Source organism: Camellia sinensis, chromosome 3 (genome assembly GCF_055761805.1).
Source record: "Camellia sinensis isolate YWXY chromosome 3, ASM5576180v1, whole genome shotgun sequence".
NCBI classification, from domain to species: domain Eukaryota; kingdom Viridiplantae; phylum Streptophyta; class Magnoliopsida; order Ericales; family Theaceae; genus Camellia; species Camellia sinensis.
In genome coordinates this window covers 54,252,312-54,272,307 of record NC_138963.1, presented here as the reverse complement: position 1 = coordinate 54,272,307, position 19,996 = coordinate 54,252,312, and the positions used below count along the sequence as shown (strand labels likewise).

The following is a 19,996-nucleotide window of genomic DNA, read 5'->3' as shown; positions in this document are numbered from 1 at the left end:
CACTGGAGGTGCCCCAATGGTGTTGTGATTGGTGGAAGAAGTAGAGTTCACGATTTTGTGTTGAATGATTGGAGAACAAATAGAACATGGAAATTTGTGATTGCTAAGGAGTACCACCACCTTATGCCCCTAGACCAACCAATAATTTTTCAGAAAACAATCAATTTGTTTGGTTTGCATTTTTAGGATGCACCTTTCAAAAAATTAAATTTTTTTATTTTTCATATTTTTTGATTTTCACTGAATTTTTTTCATATTATAGCAATTTTTTTTTTAATTTTTAGATATGCCTAATATAAATACATTTAAAAAGTATAATATTTGTATAAAAAAATTAGAAAATTCACTAAATACCAAAAATATTTTTAAAAAAAATACGAGAATTCAGTACATTTTTCCTATTCTTGTATATTTATTGATTTTTAAAATATTTTTTTTATAAATTTTTTACTTTTCGATACATCTAAATAAGGTACATTTAAAAAAAGTAAAAAATTATTTAAAATTTTAAAAATATTTACTTAAAAAAAAACATAAAAAATAAAATACTTAATTTTTAAAAAATTAAATTCAAAAAATTAAAATCAAACGATATTTCATAAAGACAATTAGTTTAATAATTGTTTAACACGGTAAAATTTCCGAATTCAATTCTCATGATAAAAAATTTAATTAGTGTATTTGGTTTGAGTTTTTTGGATTAAGTTTTTTGAAAATTAAGTTCTTTTGGTTTTCATATTTTTTTGTTTTTAGTGAATATTTTTAAAATTTTAAACATTTTTTTAATTTTTTAGATGCACCTTACTTAGATGTATCTAAAAAGTAAAAAAATTGTGAAAAAATATTTTAAAAAATTAATAAATTTAAAAAATATATTAAATTCTTGTTTTTATATTTTTGATATTTAGTGAATTTTTAAAAGATTTTTTTATAATTTTTTTACTTTTAAGTGTATCTAACAAAAAGTAAAAAAATTATTTAAAATATTAAAAAAATTAATAAAAATAAAAAAATATGAAAAATAAGATAATAGAATTTTTTGAAAAGTATTTTTGAAAAAAATGAAACCATTTGACTTGGTGGCCTGGCTAGGGGCGGTGAGTGTAATTTACACTAAACCATTTCATCCGAAAAGAATATTATAATTGGTCAAAACTGTTATATATCGTATCAAACGGTTGAGAAGAACATTCTTGAATAACTACAAACGCGGCAAGCAAGCCCGATTTAAACCACTCCCTCATTCTCTTCTCTCTATAACCGCCTCGATCTCTCTCCTTCCCTCTCTATATACCATCTTTTCTATAACCCTAGCTCTCGTTCTCTCTATCTCTCGCTCTCTCACACACACACTCATCGAAGAACAAGCAATGGCTGGAAAAGGAGAAGGCCCGGCGATCGGAATCGATCTGGGGACGACCTACTCGTGTGTAGGTGTATGGCAACACGATCGCGTTGAGATCATAGCCAATGATCAGGGCAACAGGACCACGCCGTCTTACGTCGGCTTTACTGACACTGAGCGATTGATCGGCGATGCAGCCAAGAACCAGGTCGCTATGAACCCCATTAACACTGTCTTTGGTAAGCTATTCACCCCTCTACATCTCAAATCTCTCTCTCTCTTTATATATATATATATATATATATTGTATGCGTAAATATGCAGTCAGTGTCATTGCAGATACGAGTTGAATGATTTTTTTATTTTTTATTTGTGATCGATCTTATTTTATCTTTGAGCGGTGTTTTTATGTAGTTTTTTAAACTTGTGAGTTGATAATTGTGTCCTGGTTTGTTTTAATCAAACTTTTCCGTGTTAAGTGCTAAATAAGTCATTTTCCTTTCTGAACTTTTTTTATCTGATTTTTTTTTTTTTTTTAATTTGTGTCCAAAAAAAAAATTCAGATTCGTAAGATTCTATCTATATAGAAGTGAAGTATAAAAACTTTTTTTGAAGGTTAATGTTTAAGGGATATCTACAGATACATTTAATGGGATTCAGAATATTAGCGAATCATATTTAAGCTGTTTTCTGTAAATTCTCTTTGATACACTAATAATTCCCATTGAAATCATGGATGCTATAGAAATCTTGAAAGCAAGGGGGGGGGGGGGGGGGAGAGAGAGGGGTTACCGTTTTTGAACAAGTGGAAGTGCATTTATTCATGATCACTCACCTCAGAGCATAGTTATCAGAATTTTGATTCGGATCTTACGATCCTATGATCTTACGATCTATTTAAGTACAATCGATCCGGATCGTGTAAAAAACTCCTTATAGGTAGGATCTTTCGATCCTGATAGTGGGATCTTATAGGATCGTAGAATCCCGATCCGAATCCGATCCTATCCGATCTAATTTACAAGCCTTATTTTGTATTGTATGACATATTTTATTGTAAATTTTATGTTTGTTGTCTAAATACCAATTTATGTGGTCAAAATAAATAATAAAAATTAAGTAGTATTGAATCAAATAGACTAAGAAAAACAAACTAGAAAACAAACATTCAAATATTGCGGTAATTTAAAAAAATTAAATAGTCGGAAAAACAAACATAGCTTTAGCAGAGTCTAAGGAGGGTAAGATGATTGCAATTTTATCCCAATTTTTGGAGAGATTATTTTTGTGACTTGAATCCGCTCCACCAGGGATGTTAACGACAAACCTTATCATTCGGTTAAGTTATTCTTTTGAGTTTTTAATATATTTTCATATCCAACTTTGTTAAATATTTTTTCTTCACTTTTTATGCATTATTGTAGATTGTAAAGTATTTTGTTATAGAATTTTTCTTCTTCTTCACCTTCTTTTTTGATGAAATACAATACTTTTGCCATCGAGTCTTCTATTGTATAATATTACATGTACATTTTACATAGAGTATTATATTTTTCATAATATCTTCACTTTTTTTTAATAGAATATAGGCTCATTTCGTGTATACTTTATAAGAAATATTTATTTAAATTAAATTATTATGTAATTTGTCCTTTTCGGTAGGATCTTACGATCCTCGATCCGATTCTACGATCCGATCCTATCAACACCTCCAACGATCCAACGTAGGATCCCGATTTTAACAACCTTGCCTGAGAGATTATCTGTGCACATATGATTTTCATTCAAAGGACATACTTTGGGTGGCCTTGTAGATTTTGTTAATGGAAAGCCCATATCAGCTTCAACTAGGTTTCTCCGTATTAGAGTAGGTGTTTGTGAAGTTGCTATTTTAGTATACTATTTTAGTAGGTTAAAATTTTTGTGTTTGGAAAGATGATTGGATTTTTTTGAAATTGGATTTGTTTGTGAGAGAAAAAATGAAATAATTGTAGGTTTGATGTAACATTTTGTCCTATTTTGTTCTTTTATGAATTTTAGCCTAAATTAAATTAAAATCTCACTTCCCAAACAACCCAGAGCATGGTTATCTTTGGACGGATAATTTGATGATTTTGAAAGCTTTTTTCTCTCGGTTGGTCTCACTGTAACTTGGTATTTTCAAGTTGTAATGCTTATGTTTATGTTTTCACATTGTCAGATGCAAAACGTCTCATTGGGAGGAGATTTAGTGATGCCTCTGTCGTGAGTGATACTAAACTATGGCCCTTCAAGGTTATACCTGGTCCTGGTGACAAGCCAATGATTATTGTCAACTACAAGGGTGAGGATAAGCAGTTTGCCGCTGAGGAAATCTCCTCTATGGTTCTCACAAAAATGAAGGAGATTGCTGAGGCATTCCTTGGATCAATTGTGAAGAATGCTGTTGTCACTGTTCCTGCTTACTTCAATGACTCACAACGCCAGGCTACCAAGGACGCTGGTGTTATTTCTGGGCTCAATGTCATGCGTATTATCAACGAACCTACTGCTGCTGCCATTGCCTATGGTCTTGATAAGAAAGCTACCAGTGTTGGTGAGAAGAACGTTCTCATCTTTGATCTTGGTGGTGGTACTTTTGATGTTTCCCTGCTCACCATTGAAGAGGGTATCTTTGAAGTGAAATCCACGGCTGGGGATACTCATCTTGGTGGAGAGGATTTTGATAATAGGATGGTTAACCATTTTGTTCAGGAGTTTAAGAGAAAGCACAAGAAGGATATTAGTGGAAACCCCAGGGCACTTAGGAGACTGAGGACTTCTTGTGAGAGGGCAAAGAGAACTCTCTCTTCCACTGCTCAGACCACCATTGAGATCGACTCTCTGTTTGAAGGAATTGACTTCTATTCCACAATAACCCGTGCTAGATTTGAGGAGATGAATATGGATCTCTTTAGAAAGTGCATGGAGCCTGTGGAGAAATGTCTGAGGGATGCTAAGATGGACAAGAGCACTATCCATGATGTTGTTCTTGTTGGTGGATCTACCAGAATTCCAAAGGTACAACAGCTTTTGCAGGACTTCTTTAATGGGAAGGAGCTGTGTAAGAGCATCAACCCTGATGAGGCAGTTGCCTATGGTGCTGCTGTGCAAGCCGCTATTTTGAGTGGTGAGGGCAACGAGAAGGTCCAAGACTTGTTGTTGTTAGATGTCACTCCTCTCTCCCTTGGACTCGAGACTGCTGGAGGAGTCATGACTGTTTTAATCCCAAGAAACACCACCATCCCTACCAAGAAAGAACAAGTGTTCTCAACCTACTCCGACAACCAGCCCGGTGTTTTGATTCAAGTATATGAGGGTGAGAGGACAAGAACCAGAGACAATAACCTGTTGGGTAAATTTGAGCTCTCAGGTATCCCTCCAGCCCCTAGGGGTGTGCCTCAGATTACCGTGTGCTTTGACATTGATGCCAATGGTATTTTGAATGTCTCTGCCGAGGACAAAACCACAGGGCAGAAAAACAAGATTACAATCACCAATGATAAGGGTAGATTGTCTAAAGAAGAAATTGAGAAGATGGTTCAAGAAGCTGAGAAGTACAAGTCAGAGGATGAGGAGCACAAAAAGAAAGTGGAGGCGAAGAATGCATTGGAGAACTATGCCTATAACATGAGGAACACAGTGAAGGATGAGAAGATAGGTGCTAAGCTCAGCCCATCTGACAAGAAAAAGATTGAAGACTCTATTGATCAGGCCATTTCATGGCTCGATAGCAACCAACTCGCGGAGGCTGATGAGTTTGAGGATAAGATGAAGGAGCTCGAGAACATCTGCAACCCCATCATTGCTAAAATGTACCAAGGTGGTGGTGGTGAGGGTGGTGCGCCCATGGATGATGATGTTCCTCCTGCTGGTGGAAGCGGTGCTGGGCCCAAGATCGAGGAGGTGGACTAGGTCAGTGGTTTCTGTTAGTGAAGTTACTTTTTAGTATCTACTACTAGTCTACTTCTATATGAGATAGTCTGATTGGGAATTTTGAATTGGATCCTGATGGCATTTTTATAATTAGGAGTCATCAATTTTGATTTTTCAAGGATGGTTTAAATTTTTGTTTTGCGGCTTTGCTTTTGTTTCAGACTTATTAATGAATAGTGATAAATTGGTGAAATAGTCTATTGTCTACAACTTGTTTTAGATCTTCAATATTTGAATATTATGCCTCTCTCTCAGTTTTTGGTAGTTCAGAAAATATATCCTTCTATGTCCTTGATTATGTTCTTGAACACACTGGATAAAGTTCTTACATGGAGTATTATTAATACCGTATTTGGTTATATCTGTTATTCTGAAAATTAAGTTTTTTTTTTTTTTTTTGGGGGGGGGTGTCTTTCTTTGTTTTTAGTAAATTTTTTTAATATTTTATGCAAAATAAATAAATAAATTAAATACACTTAATCTTTTTTTGAATGCGAAATACCCCTAATCTAGATAACTTAAAAAATATAATATTTTTGAGAAAAATAACTTTAAAAAATTCACCAAATACAAAAAATAACAAATACTTTCGTATTTTGTTGTGTTTAATGAATTTTTTAAAGATTTTTAACCAAATTTTATACTTTTAAGTATAAAGATTAATTGGATCTAAAAAGTTAAAAAAATTGATTAACATATTTTTAAAAAATCACTAAAAATACAAAAAATAGGAATTAAAAATTTTAAAAATTATTTTTGAAAACTTCAAATTCAATTGTTATATGCTAAAGATGGAGAAAGATACAACTAGTGGTGGGCAACGGCTCTTGTGGCCTGGCCAGTCTAGCCCAGCCCATTGGCCCTCAAGTTTGGACTAAATTGAGCAAAATTTTTAGGCCTGTTAGTTTTTGAGTTGGGTTTGGGACTCAACTTTATAGCCTGGCTCAGTCCAATAATAAATTGTTTATTTATTTATGCAATTAAAAATTTATATATACAAAAAAATATAGTAATTGTTTAATTATTTCAATGCTGACATGTAACTCCTACCATCTTTTACATTACTACAGTTTTTTTAAATCATTGTTGTATGATCAATAAATGACTATGTTTGGATTATATATTTAATGTATTTTGTTATTTTCTTTTATAAAAAAAGGCCTATATTTGTATTGGTTAACTGGGGTGGGCTTGAAAATTATATTTCGTTTAGGGCAAGTTTGGAATAACTATTTAGGCCCGATATTTGGGTTGGGCCAAACTTGAATAAATGTAAAATCTCTTAATAGGTAGTGCATGTCTAACCTAAACTTGGCTTGACTTGATTGATGTCCACCCTTAGATACAACACCACCACCAACCCCGACCTTTTTCACACTATCAGTTGTGTCATTCCCGCTCCACCCTTATTTGGCCACCAGAATGGGTCACAATACAAATCTAATATCCAAATCTGTCATTTCTTGAGAGTTAGGAAGAGAAGAGGAATAAGGCGTTGGGAAAATGTGTACAAAGGGTAAAATAGGTATTTTCAAAAATATAATTGCTAACATTAACAAAATTGGTTAATTGACCAATAACTGAATAAAGTTAAGGGGTTCTTGGTTATGTGGTTTAAAACCTCAGTGGAGAGATAATTCCCAAAACCAGATGCATAGGTAAGCTTCTATTTACATAAAACTTTATTTCTTATGTCTATTTTCTAATTGCACTCTTCTCCAAAATTCAAATTTTTTTATTTTATTTCATCACAGATTCTATATTTCCAAAAATACATGGGATGCCAAAAAAAAAAACTCTAACGCTGTGTTTGGTTGGGAGATTTGGGAAGGGAAATGAAAAAGGAAATGGAAATGAAAGGAAAAGGAGAAAGAATTAATAGAATTCCAAATCCCAACTATGTTTGGTTGTGTTGGTTATAAAATAGAATTGATGTCCTAAAAGGTATCCTATTTCTTTATTTATTTCTCACCCCCTTTCTTTTCCCATATATTTTTTTATTATAACCAAACATAAATAAGATTACATTTCTCATTCCTTTTCCAAATCCCACCTCAAAAACTCCAACCAAACACAGCATAAATGTCTATTTTGGAAATTCTTGTAGAATGAAACTATTCACATTCTAACATTATTTGAATCTCTTAATATAATCTTTTAAACTCTATTTTGTTAGAGTTTCATTCTGTGATAAGATATAAAAAAAAAAAAAAAAAAAAAAATACTTTATTCACATTTCACTTACTTTTTACTTTTTCTTTTTAAATTTTCTAATAAAATACAGTAGTAATTGGCCCTTTGTATATGATAGCGGGTTTCAATTCCTATGTTAATGTATTTAATAAAATGACAAGCCTATAGACTTGACCTAATGCATTTTTTTTATAATTTAAACAACAATAGTGTTGTTTGTTGTTATTGGCAAATGTCTACTCTATTAATTTTTTGGGGGGATAAAAACAAACTGTCATTTTTTACAAAGTTTCGTGCTAAAACTGATCCTATTTTTTGTCTATTTCTTTGTCCCGCTTGATTTGAGTGTTTAGACTATGTTCAGTGCATGCAAACTAACCATGTTATATTTGACTGAGAGAAACATCATTTATGCAGACAAAAAGTAACGCTATTTGTTTTCACAATAAAAATATTTTTCATAAAATTTTTTAAATAAATTACACTAACATTCATTGAATTTTTAAAAAAATACAACTAATTTCATAATTTTAATATAATTATATCAATTTCATTTTTAATAAAGATAAAGAAATCCATGCAAATGATGTGGCAATGCAAAGATAAATAAGGCAAAATATATACATTGATAAATAAGGTAAAATATATACATTTTAGAGAAAAATCAAATATAATTTACCAAAAAAAATTTAAATATTTTCATAAAAAATATTTTTCCATATATGGTTGCAATCTTGAAACTAATACACTAATAGTAATATTAATAGTGGTTAGGGCTGGGCAACGGGTTGTCCAACCTGCCCAACCCGCCTAAATCTGACCATACTTGCAACGTTTTGGTTGAGTTTTAGATATGAAAAAATTGCTAGTTGCAAGCGAGTTGTGGGTTACACTCAACGCACCCGCATTATTAAATAAATAAAAATTCTCTAACCTCCCACATAGGCTGTTCATTTTCTCAAATCTTTTTATCTCAACTTCATTACCTTTCCCCACTTTTATGAAGCCTTTGTGCCTATTGAAAGTACTAAAAAAACAATGTGGGATTAGGAATGGCAACAGGGCGGGAGATCACCTTCCCCGTCCCCGGTCCCCGATCCCCGATGGCCAAAACTTCCCCGTCCCCGTCCCCGGCCCCGATCCCTGACGGGGAACCTATCACAGTCCCCATCCCCGTCCCCAACGGGGATCGGGTTTCCCTGACTCCGAAAATTCCCCGATCCAACTCTATTTCAACATTCAACACCATCAACAGATAAAAAAAACAACACGAGATCATTATCAGCATCGATCATCAACATAGATCAATAAAAAAAACAACAGATAAAAAAAAAAAAATTACAGATCATCATCAACAGATCAAAAAAAAAATTGCAGATCATCATCAACAGATCAAAAAAAAAATTACAAATCATCATCAACAGATCAAAAAATCAATAACAGATAAAAAAAGAATAACAGATCTTACAGATCTGAGCTGATAAGGCCGGCGGAGGAGGATATCGGTGGAGGAGGGCAGCAGTGGAGATCGGCGAAGGAGATTGGCGAATGAGGACGGCGGTGGAGATCGACGCTGTGCTGCATTCTATAGCGGCTCTCTTCTTTCTTTCTCTCCCTCCTCCACATTTTTCTCACGACACGAAGCTCTCTCTCATCGCCAAAAATGGCGATCAGAACACTGAGTGAGGGACTAAAATCGGTGAGATATAAGAGAGAGAGAGTAGAGGAAAGAGCGACGCGGCTGTGAGGGAGGAGCAACGGCTGTGGTGAGGGAGAGTGAGCGAGCAGCAGCGAGGGAGCATCAGAGAGAGCGAGAGGCAAGTGTTTTGTGCGTGAACCTATAACCATAAACTCAGTCCAACAATGAGAAACACACACATATATATAGAGGGGTACAAATGTAATTTCATTTTGGGAAAAACAGGGCCGGGGACGGGGCTGTGAAGGCTATCCCGTCCCCGCTCGAAACTGATTGAGGATTTAATTTTAAATACCATCCCCGGCCCGTTGGAGATATTTTTCGAGAAAAAACCGCTCCCATCGGGGATGGGGGAGTGGGTCCCCGTCGGGCCGGGTTCAAATTGCCATCGCACAGTAGGATACAAAATAATGAAAACTTAAGACCAAATCAGGATTGTTTATATATATATATATATATATATCTATTAAGTCCACTTGTGGTTGTCCCGCATCGAAAATAAATAAATAAAAATAAAAATAAAAATACTTGAACCATTATCAATTCCTATAAAAGCGTATTCATCCTATCAATTTGCCTTAAGCAATACACTAATTATTTGTAAATTTACAAATTATTTACAAATAAAAATTGCTTGAAAGTAAGGTGCAAGTTTGACTTGTTTGGTAATTGAATGAGTAATAAATTATTGAGCTACATGAGTAGCTCTTTTTTTTTTAATGCACCCACCTGTATACCTGATTGACACACTCGTACAAACCTCAAATTACATTGCAGGCGGTTGTGGGTCCAATTTTTTCAACCCACATGGTTGTGGGCGGATCCAACCCGCAACCAGAACCAACCAAAATCATCCCACGACCACCGTAATAGTGATGGATGGTAACTGTCTAAAAAAAATTAGTGGTAGAGGGTAGTGGTAGCAACAGAGTTGTGGTGGTATTGTAATTCTAATGGGTAAGGCTTTAGCTTGAAATTTTTTCTCACATTTCAAAAGCAAAAAATCTTCTCTATTTAACTAAACTTGTTTTTTGTTAATAATAAAAAACATTTTTTATTAATTGTCGTCTTCTATCATACTAAACATTAAAAAATATAAATAATATTTTTAAAAGACATTTTCTAACAAAACATTTTAAAAAATATGAATAATTCATTCCCTCAAATATTGAAAATGAAAACACAATCGAACAAGCACGTTTCTTGCAAATTTCAAATTGAATGAACTTTTCTTCCCCTTATTTGCAAGAAAGCAAGAGAGACGTGGTATAGTGGGACCGTGAGACCAGTACCGTAGAGGCCTAAGGCTTTGTCTAAAAATCAACCCCACATTGCCTAAATTTTCCACAAGACAGCTATTTTTTCCAAAAGGTTGGGTAACCCTTAGAAGAAGTTCTTTTTTCTTTTAAAAAAAAAAATAAATAAAAATTATCTACTCCAAACTGACTAACCTAGTCATCTCTCCAACCACTGTGCTAAGAACATATAATTTTTACAAAATAAAACACTGATTTAAAATGAAAATGATTCTCACATCCAAAATCTATTTTATGTGAAACCTATTATTTATTTCACATGTGTGTCTCATTTTATAAATATCGTACGTTTGTGTTTATTCTTTCTCCAAACCCTCATAATTGCTAAAGTTTTATTTATTTTCAGCTAGACAAGAAGGTGTTTTACATTGGAGACAATATAGTATTGTCATTGTTTAATATTAGGCTTCTCTCAAGTTTAAATATGAACATTTTCTTATATTCGGTTGTAGATCCCACCACATGTTATGTTTCGATAATTTAAATTGTTTATTTTGTAAGGCCTTCCGTAAAAAATGAATGATTGATTTTCAAAATTAAGCAATCCTAATAACACTTCCATTATTAATTATTAAATGGTCAATTTTCTATATAGTTATGTCAAAATTATGGAGCTAATTGTATTTTCTTTAAATCTTAGGAGATGTGAATGTAATTTACCCCAAATATTTTTGTATTCCTATCCCTAATGTTTATGATTCATCCAATGGATTTAAATTGAACTTTGGCATCCAACAAATTGCCAATGGACTACTAGATGCCTAGCTTCTATCTGTATATGCTTATTGGTATTTTATCAGATGGGTCTAAATTGATTTTTTTTTTTTATTGAGTTTTGGGACATACAATATCAGTACATGGTTTCTCAATAATTTGTTTTGGACCACATAACCATATCATATCATATAAATATAAATTTTGAATTACAAAAGTTTGTCCTTTTTTTTGTGTTTTATCCTAATATCAAAATCCAAAGATGCACTCCTGTCTTTGTGTTGTTGTCATCTTTTCATGATGTTCATCTGCCTGCCTCTCCTTGACCTTCATTGTTTATCATCTAAAGTCTAAATCTTTCAATTATTAATTAAGCCATTAGAAAAAGAAAATAAATTATTGTAGTTTATTTATTAAGTGAAAAAAAAAAATGAAATAAAATGATTATATTTTCTCACTATTATGTTTTGGATGGATAAGAAAGTGAAATATATTAGAAAAGAAATGAAATGAACTTGCTAGCATATTCTTTTTCTCTAGATGTTATGGAAACTTTATAGCTAATCAGCATGATTTTTCAAACTCTTCCCAAATTTCACCACTTTTACTGAGAAATGAAATAGACAAAATAAAAGAGTCTTCTTCCTCACTATTTCTCAATTAATTTGTGAACAATAGTTATAAAAGAGCCTTGTCGCGGGAAAAATTATTTTTTGCTGCTGAGGCAAGCTAAGTTGGTTACTGAATTTGATTTTTTTGGTTAAAATAGTAAAATTTATAATCTTTTTAGCTCTTTTTAAAAGATAAGTGGATAAATGTCTCTTAATAAATTAAGTACAATAATACTCCAAAACCACCACAAAAAAAAAAAATCTCCCATCACAAAGCTCCAAAAGATAAATGATGTTAGTTTGGCTCCTACAAGCCATAACTTCAAATTTAAATATAGCAATTAAAGATTGACTTGAGGGGTCAGAACAATTGTGGTCTGTCCCTGCCCAAATATAAATATTGCAGTCTATAATCAGCTAGGAGTTTAATAAGAAGCCCCCACGTGTACACCTAACTATATAGTCTATATATATAGATGGTTGATGAAGGGTCAATTTTTTTTTTTTTTTTTTTTTTTTTTATGACTCAGGTATCCCCACAGCCGAATCATGGGACTAATCCTAAGGGCCCTGAAGTTAACAACCGGGCAAACCTCCAGTGGCCAGCACAATAACCCGTGGGGAGTGAAATTCGAACTTGAGACCTCCAAAAGGAGCAAACTCTCAAACTCTAAATTTTCTTCCCTCACCCACTGGCCACCCTTGCGGGTTGATGAAGGGTCAATTTGGTAGATAATAATAATGTTTCATGAGCAAATAATAATAATAAAATAAATAAATAAATAAATAAATAGAGGAGTGTGAGTGAGGACCACTATTGGGTCTTGTCTAGTCTCACATATGAATTTATGCTTTCTTCTTCTCACATTGAAAATTAAATGAGTGGCTCCAACTTTCATCATTCAGGCTCCAACTTTCATCATTCACCTAAATACATTCAAGAAAACTGGGCAAAGCTCAATAGTGGGGATTAACATTCTTCGTAATAATTTTTTTTATACAATAATTTTGCAATGGTAATTATTTAATGATAATTTTAAATCTTTAAATCATCCAATTGATTTTGTTTTGGGTTTAAATCACCCTTAAATAACCATTGTAATATTATTGCACTAAAAGATTATTGTAGAAAATCCTAGCCTGAATACTATGCTTGGTTTGTTTCAACAACATTATAAATTTAAAAATATATATTTTTGGTAAAAAATAATTCTTATGTCTGATTGTGACTTTGAAACTAATATGCTATGGTTGTATTGATGGTGGTGGTGGTGTGGTGGAGGTGATGATAGCGGGTGGTGGAAGTGGTAGGATAGGGTAATGGTGGTGACGGCAACTGTGGCAAGTTGTGTCGGTGGCAATGGTGGTGGGGTGGTAGTGGAGGTGGAGGTGATGGTGTGGTGACATTCGTACAAATTTAGTTTGAATTTTTTTTTTTTTAAATTAAAACTATTTTCTAATCCAATAAATATGTTGTTACTTCTATTTTTTGTTATACTAAATATTAAAAAATATTTTTAGTCGAAACAAACGGCTCGAGTTTGTTGAAAACGCATTCAGTGATTGATAACCCTATGGACATTTCTTGAATTTAGGCAAAAGCTCAAAGAGCCTCACACCCACCACATCACCATTTCTCATCAACTTTGTCACTTTTTATGGTTGAAGAATAGGACTTCACAAATTCACCTTTTTGAAAGTAATGACTGTTTTTCTCTTCATATACAAAGGGCAAACCAACCCTTCAAGGAATCATTTGATGTTCCTACATTATTCACTTTTTTACTTTTCATTCCCTATTTTTTTCTTTGGTCCTCTCTTTCTATTCATTCACAAGCCATAACAACCCCTCATGCGTAATTTTTGGGTTAGACTCCATCAAAACAGGTTTGGAATGCTCTATGTCTAACTCTCGGTTAAATCTTTTTAGTATTGTCACATCCTTTAAAATTAATTTTATAACCTATTTTTAAATAAACTACATTAAATTTAAATTGTGGTAGTGTAGCATCATAAAGAGGATGGAATGGAGAGTGGGACAAAGGATTCTAAAGCCCATAATTCTTTATTTATTTTTTTTATTTGAACAGGTAGAAGTGCATTTGAAAATGTTGATAACCTTATTTACTCCTCACCTAAATAGATCACAACTAATATGGAACAAATGCTAAGTGTGTCAATTTTCTTCTTTTTAAATTTGAAAAGTTGCAAGACCACATCTATGGCAGTTTGCACGCCACAAAAATTCACAGTTAAGATATCAATTATTATCAAACGAAAACACAGTTTAGTAATTAATACCCAAATAATTTATTTTTATTTGATAATTGATATTTGAATAAACAAAATAGTGTGAACTAAAAAAAACAATTGTGCACAAATGAAAGCACCATCATACTAAAGGGTAAAGGTACAAATTAGTTGTGCCATTTGTGCAATCTCTCACCACCCTCCTGGAAAGAGGGTTAGTAAAAGAGCAAGGATCCTCTAGAGTGATTTTTCTCTAAAATTTCCTAGAGTGCTACATTGTGTGGTTGAGATTTATTGGCAAGTCACATCAATTTTTCTGATATGACTTACCAGTAAATCTTAACCACACAATATAGTACTCTAGAAAACTTTAGGAAAATTTCACTCTAGAGGATCCTTAAAAATGAATTAAAGAGAAAGCAAAGGAAAATAACATTTTAGGACTTATATTAGGAGGGTAGTGAGAGTGAGAGAAAGCAAAGAAGTCTAAACATGAGTGTGTGTGTGTGCGCGCTCATTTTTGTTGATCTTCGCCTACTTTTCAACTAAAGGTTTCACAAACATCACTAAAGAAAAGAAGAGCATTGTCTGTCTGTAGATGATTCCGTGTTTTACGGGCAAAATGTGCACTTATAAATTATAATACTATGTTTTCTATGTTGTTTGATACACGTTATCATCTAGTGTTTGCCAACTCACTTTGTGATGGAACCATAACATATGATTATTATAATAAAAAAAAACTAAAATTTATCCAAAAAATTAAATTATAAATAGGTGGGGTGCAAGTTTTTAGTGTTCCAACTACAAAGATTTTCCTTCTTTTGTAATTTTGTATCTCATTTTCTATTGACATGTATTTTTCTTATCATTATATGTATTCGTAAACCTTCTTAAAATACCAACTTAGCATGTTGGCTTGTTATTTTTGGATCAATAAAAATAATAGTTATGAGATGAGTGTAACTGACTTGATTGGCCTTGGTCAATTGAGTGGAAAATAAAGTCAATTTGATCCATCTCTTTTTGTGTCTTATTAGTCAGAAACATTATGTAACATATCGTAGCGAAACTATAAGAGTCTCAAGCCTAATTTAAAAGAAAAATTTAAAAGATGCCCTTTTATATTTTTTACATTGTAGTAATTTTTTATTTAAAATTTATTTTTCCCTTTTTGAGATACAAATTTATTAATTAAGTTTATATATTCAAGTTTTATCAACATATCATTCACATGAAATTGTATATTTATATTTTTATAGTTTATCGTTGCAAATGAGGAATTTTTTTATGTTAACTGAGAGAGAAAACAATAAGGTTTTTTTTTTATTTTTTTTTTAATTACAGAGAGAGACGGTATAAGATAAGAGTTTTTGCTTTTTTGCCTATTTTTATTTTTTCCAATTTCATTTTGATAGTTGTTTTCAATTTTATGTGATATCATACATTTAATGTATATTAAAAAAATTGGCCATCTTATATGTGGAATTCTAGGCGAACACTTGAGCGCCGGTGCAAATTGTTAGAAGGTCAAGAAATATAAACTGAATGAGTGGAACCCTTTTTATTATTATTATTATTATTATTATTATTATTATTATTATTATCATTATCATGAGGAATGCATAACTGAGGTATGCAAAAATAGTAGTGGTGCCAAAAGATCAGAAAATGAACCTTGGAAAGAATGAGAAGAGATATGACACTGTGAACAAATGAAGTGTTAGGATTGGACTAAAATAATTAATAAAGAAAAAATAGATTAAAATAGTTAATAAGATAAAATATTATATTTAAACTATAATTATTTCATTTTTCTTTCACAACCATCAAATCAACTATAATAGAAAAAATAAAAATAAAAATAAAAAACTAACTATCTTACCAAACACAACTTTTTTAGTCAGACTAAAATAATAAAAAAAAAAACAAAAAATTAACTAAAATAATTTATTCTCCAAAAGGCTTTTGACAAAAAAGTAATGTAGCATCATCATTCACAAAAATAATTACTAGTTTAGGATACCATAGGTTTGATTGGGGATGAAAAAATAAAATAAAATAAAATACCCCACAAGTCTCCCACTAGAATTAAATAACATTATAGCATCAATTAGTAATGTCAATTTTTCAAAAATGTTTTTTTTATTATTTATATATATGTTGTTCTCGTCCCATATATATTAAGGTGGGATTTGATAATTGTTCGATATGTTTAAGAATTTTCATTATGGTAAGGGAGAAAGTTTTGTGTATTTCAAAAAATAAAATAAAATAAAAAATAAAAACCTGAAACAACATCATATTACCCTTATTTAACAAAAAGCAAACAGATTTTTAGTCTTGGCTTGTTTTTAGCCAAAGAACAAGCTATTACCAAACAAGGCATAAGTAATTACCAAGCCAAAACTCAATAGTATCATGAAGAGGTAGTGACGAATGGAATAATTCACTATTGACTTATCCTTGCGGTTTGGGTTCATGACTTTCGAATTTAAAAAATGTAAATTTTAGCCAATTAAGATAATCTGATTTGTTTGTTATTTTTTCCCAATACCCAAACAAGAACCCAAAATCCCTTAAAACACACCTCTATATTCTCTGTTTGAAATTTAGAATAATTACACGGATGTAATGAATCTATAAATCTGACAAATAAACAAAAAAAAAAATATTAAAAAAAAAAAAAGCAGCAAAAACCATTAATGTTATTACATGAAAGATCTATTTCTCTATAGGTTTGTTCCTATCAAGTGGAAGTACCTGTGTAGAATCAATTGAATGGCATTGTTGATGAGCCTCTCTTTCTTTGTTGTTGTTGTTCTTATTACCAACAACAATTCTAATAAAAGAACCATTATTAATATCTCTCTCTTCTATGGCCAATTTCTCAGCTTCTTCCATCAATTTTCTCATCAGTTTCTCTTCAGCATCTCTCAAGAACTTGAATTTCGGAGGTGGTGAAGAAGATTCAAAGAGAGGATTGAACTCCATAGGTGTCTCAACAGCAACAACAATGTCACTCAAGCTTCTAGTTCTTGACCTCTTTCTTGATCTTCCATCATCAGATTCCAAATCTTCCTTTGTCTCTTCTTTGATTGTGAAGAGAAATCTTGGTGGACCACCACAAATACTGTGAAGCCTCATTAGCTCTGACTCCGCACTTCCTTCTTCTTCTTCTTCTTCTTCTTCTTCTTCACCATCACCATTAATGCCTCTCTCCTTGGCTGCTGCTGCTGATGAGCCCAACTCAAGGTCTTGTTCATGGCCATTATTGGTGATGATTTGTTGATCAGTTTTGTTGCTTGTAGTGTTCACTGAATTGGGTTTATTCCAGGAAAAGAGATGGGAAAGTTGTTTGACATAGTTGGTGATGGTGTGGTAGTACTTATGATGATGATCTTCAATCTCTTCTCTGATGGTGTTGTTTCTATTCTTCTTCAACCATAACAAATAGTAAAACTCTGCAACAAGAGCTAAGATGATGCACCCAAGGACAGAAACCAAACCAATACCTAAACCACTAAAAGATGCCATCTTAGGCCAAGAAAAAAAATTCATCCATAGAAAGACAATTAATTTTGGATGGAAAGTGCTTAAGAATCTTCCCAATGGCCTTGCTTTGGGTTAATTACACTTAATGCCCCTATATGTTGGCTAAAATTCAATTTTGACCATTTACTATTAATTATGGCAATCAACTCCTTGGATTTTAAAATAAAATTACTATGTCACTTTTCTGTCCATTTAACATTAATGAGACTAACAAAATTCACACGAGTCATACAGACGGTTTTTATGGACAATTAAAAGTGCAGAAGTCAAAATGAAATTTTAGTGAAATTTCAAAGAAGACTAATAGAGTGCTTCTATTAGCCTTTATATTTTTTGTTTCATCCCTTACCTTTTATTGACTCTTGTTTAAATATTTTGATTTTTTTTTTCTTCAAACACTCACCTTAATCCCAATTATATCCTCATCCATAACCTTTGAACCCTAACCTTAGTCACCACTTCCATGCCTAGCAACCCCTCTCTATCCTCTCCTTCTAGTGGCAGCAGCTGAAGGTGAAAGAGGTGGTTGATGAGGTGATGTTAAGGCCTCGTTTGGCAACCAAACTTTTTAGTCAAAAAGCCAAAAAGTTACTAAATTAATCAAAAAGTCAACAATCCATACTAAAAAGTCAAAGATTCTCTTTTCTCTCTACTTTTTGCACATCTTTTTATAAAAAGTCAAAAAGTCATCACAAACATACTAATTTTTTTTAGCTCATATTTTAACCAAATAGCCAAAAAGTTACTAAATTAACATGCTCTCAAACGAAGCCTAAGTTAAGGTTGGGGTTTGGAATGTTAGAGATGAAGACAAAAGTTAGAATTTTATGTTGTGATGGAATTGTAAGTGAAAAAAAAAAAAAAAAAAAAAATTAGTAAAATGTTAGATCAAAAAAGAGTGAGGGCAAATATGAACACACAAACTAGTGAGACAATAAAAACGATTTTACAAATATGTCCTAAAAAAATGTCATGTGCAACTCACTAATATTAGATGGACAGAACGATAACATTACAATTTTGAGTAAAAAAATATAATATAAAATTTTGATGAAAATTGTGGCAAGTGTAACTAACCCACTTACTCTATATCAGCAATTTACACTATTGCAACTAAAACTCAGAGTATGTAAGAAGAGAAGAGACAACCCCAACAAATCTATCATAAAAATCTTGATCAATGTCATTGTCTATTATGAAAATAAAGACCCAAAGTCCAAAGTAACAACTTCATGAAGAACTATAGGTTTCTTCCAAGTGAAGCTGCAATGATACCCAAGGCTCCAAGAAAATCCTAAAGGACCCTCAACCACCTCTCAAGTAGAAGAAAATATGGGACAATTCACACCACTTTCACAAAATAAATAAGTTTTTAAAAAAAATCAATTTAGGGATTGAATTGTCACTGATGTTGACTAAACAAGTCCTAATTGGTAATTAGGTATGCTTTCGACCTTTACTGATGAGAGGGTTCAAATCTCTTTTTTGTTTTATTAGTCCATCACTACAAGAAAAGTGGGTATATGAGACGGGACTATTTGCGACGGTACACTTGCCGTCTCAAAAAGTCACTTTTTGCGACGGCAGAATATGCCGTCTCAAAAAAGCAGAGCATTTGCGACGGCACAATTTGCCGTCTCAAAAAATAAGAGCATTTGCGACGGTATTTTCTGCCGTCGCAAATACTCTACTTTTTTGAGACGGTAAATTTGTGCCGTCGCAAATGCTCTGCTTTTTTGAGACGGCATTTGGTGCCGTCGCAAATATTCTGCTTTTTTGAGACGGCATATTCTGCCGTCGCAAAAAGTGACTTTCGTGTTTTTTGTTAATTTTTAGTTAATATTTTTAAAATTTTGAATATTTTTTTTTAAATGCACCTTAGATGTATCTAAAAAAAAAATTATGAAAAAATATTTTTAAAAATTAATAAATACATAAAAATACAAAAAAAAAATGTATTGAATTATTGTATATTTGGTATTTAGTGAATTTTTAAAAGATTTTTTTTACAATTTTTAAAATTTTTAGGTGTATTTATGTTAGGTGTATCTAAAAATTAAAAAAAAATACTTAAAATATTAAAACAATTCAGTAAAAATAATATAACACGGAAACACAAGAAAGTATAATTTTCTCAAAAGAGTTTTTGGAAAACTCTAACCTAGCATAGTGATTGTTGTTTTGAGACAGCTTCATATATATACAGTCACAAAATGGTTTGAATAAATTCTAGTACTTTTTTCTGTCGCAAAAAAAATTTAAAAAAACAATGTCTTCTTACTCTTTTGATATAACATTTCTCTTTTCATTCATTTTTCCATCTTCATGTCTCTCTGTCTCTATCTCTCTCTCTTCTCTT

The 19,996-nt window shown here is 32.1% G+C and overlaps 2 protein-coding genes across 2 annotated transcripts; one reads left to right on the top strand and one right to left on the bottom strand.

Annotated features, from left to right (window-relative positions):
- Positions 1–1,227: 1,227 nt before the first annotated feature.
- Positions 1,228–5,492, top strand: LOC114270467 (heat shock cognate 70 kDa protein 2). The gene is made up of 2 exons (XM_028211982.2): positions 1,228–1,584; positions 3,546–5,492. Exons 1-2 carry the CDS (start codon positions 1,371–1,373, stop codon positions 5,276–5,278), a joined length of 1,947 nt encoding a protein of 648 aa, XP_028067783.1. The 5' UTR covers positions 1,228–1,370; the 3' UTR covers positions 5,279–5,492.
- An 11,314-nt stretch (positions 5,493–16,806) lies between these two features.
- LOC114270504 (uncharacterized) lies at positions 16,807–17,619 on the bottom strand. Its single transcript, XM_028212037.2, has one exon. The coding sequence runs from the start codon at positions 17,617–17,619 to the stop codon at positions 16,807–16,809; it is 813 nt and encodes a 270-aa protein (XP_028067838.2).
- Positions 17,620–19,996: the final 2,377 nt, after the last annotated feature.

Coding starts and splice junctions, on each gene's coding strand:
- LOC114270467 (XM_028211982.2), top strand. CDS start 1,371: ATGGCTGGAAAAGGAGAAGGCCCGGCGATCGGAATCGATCTGGGGACG. Junction 1,585..3,545: donor CCCCATTAACACTGTCTTTG/GTAAGCTATTCA, acceptor TCACATTGTCAG/ATGCAAAACGTCTCATTGGG.
- LOC114270504 (XM_028212037.2), bottom strand. CDS start 17,619: ATGGCATCTTTTAGTGGTTTAGGTATTGGTTTGGTTTCTGTCCTTGGG.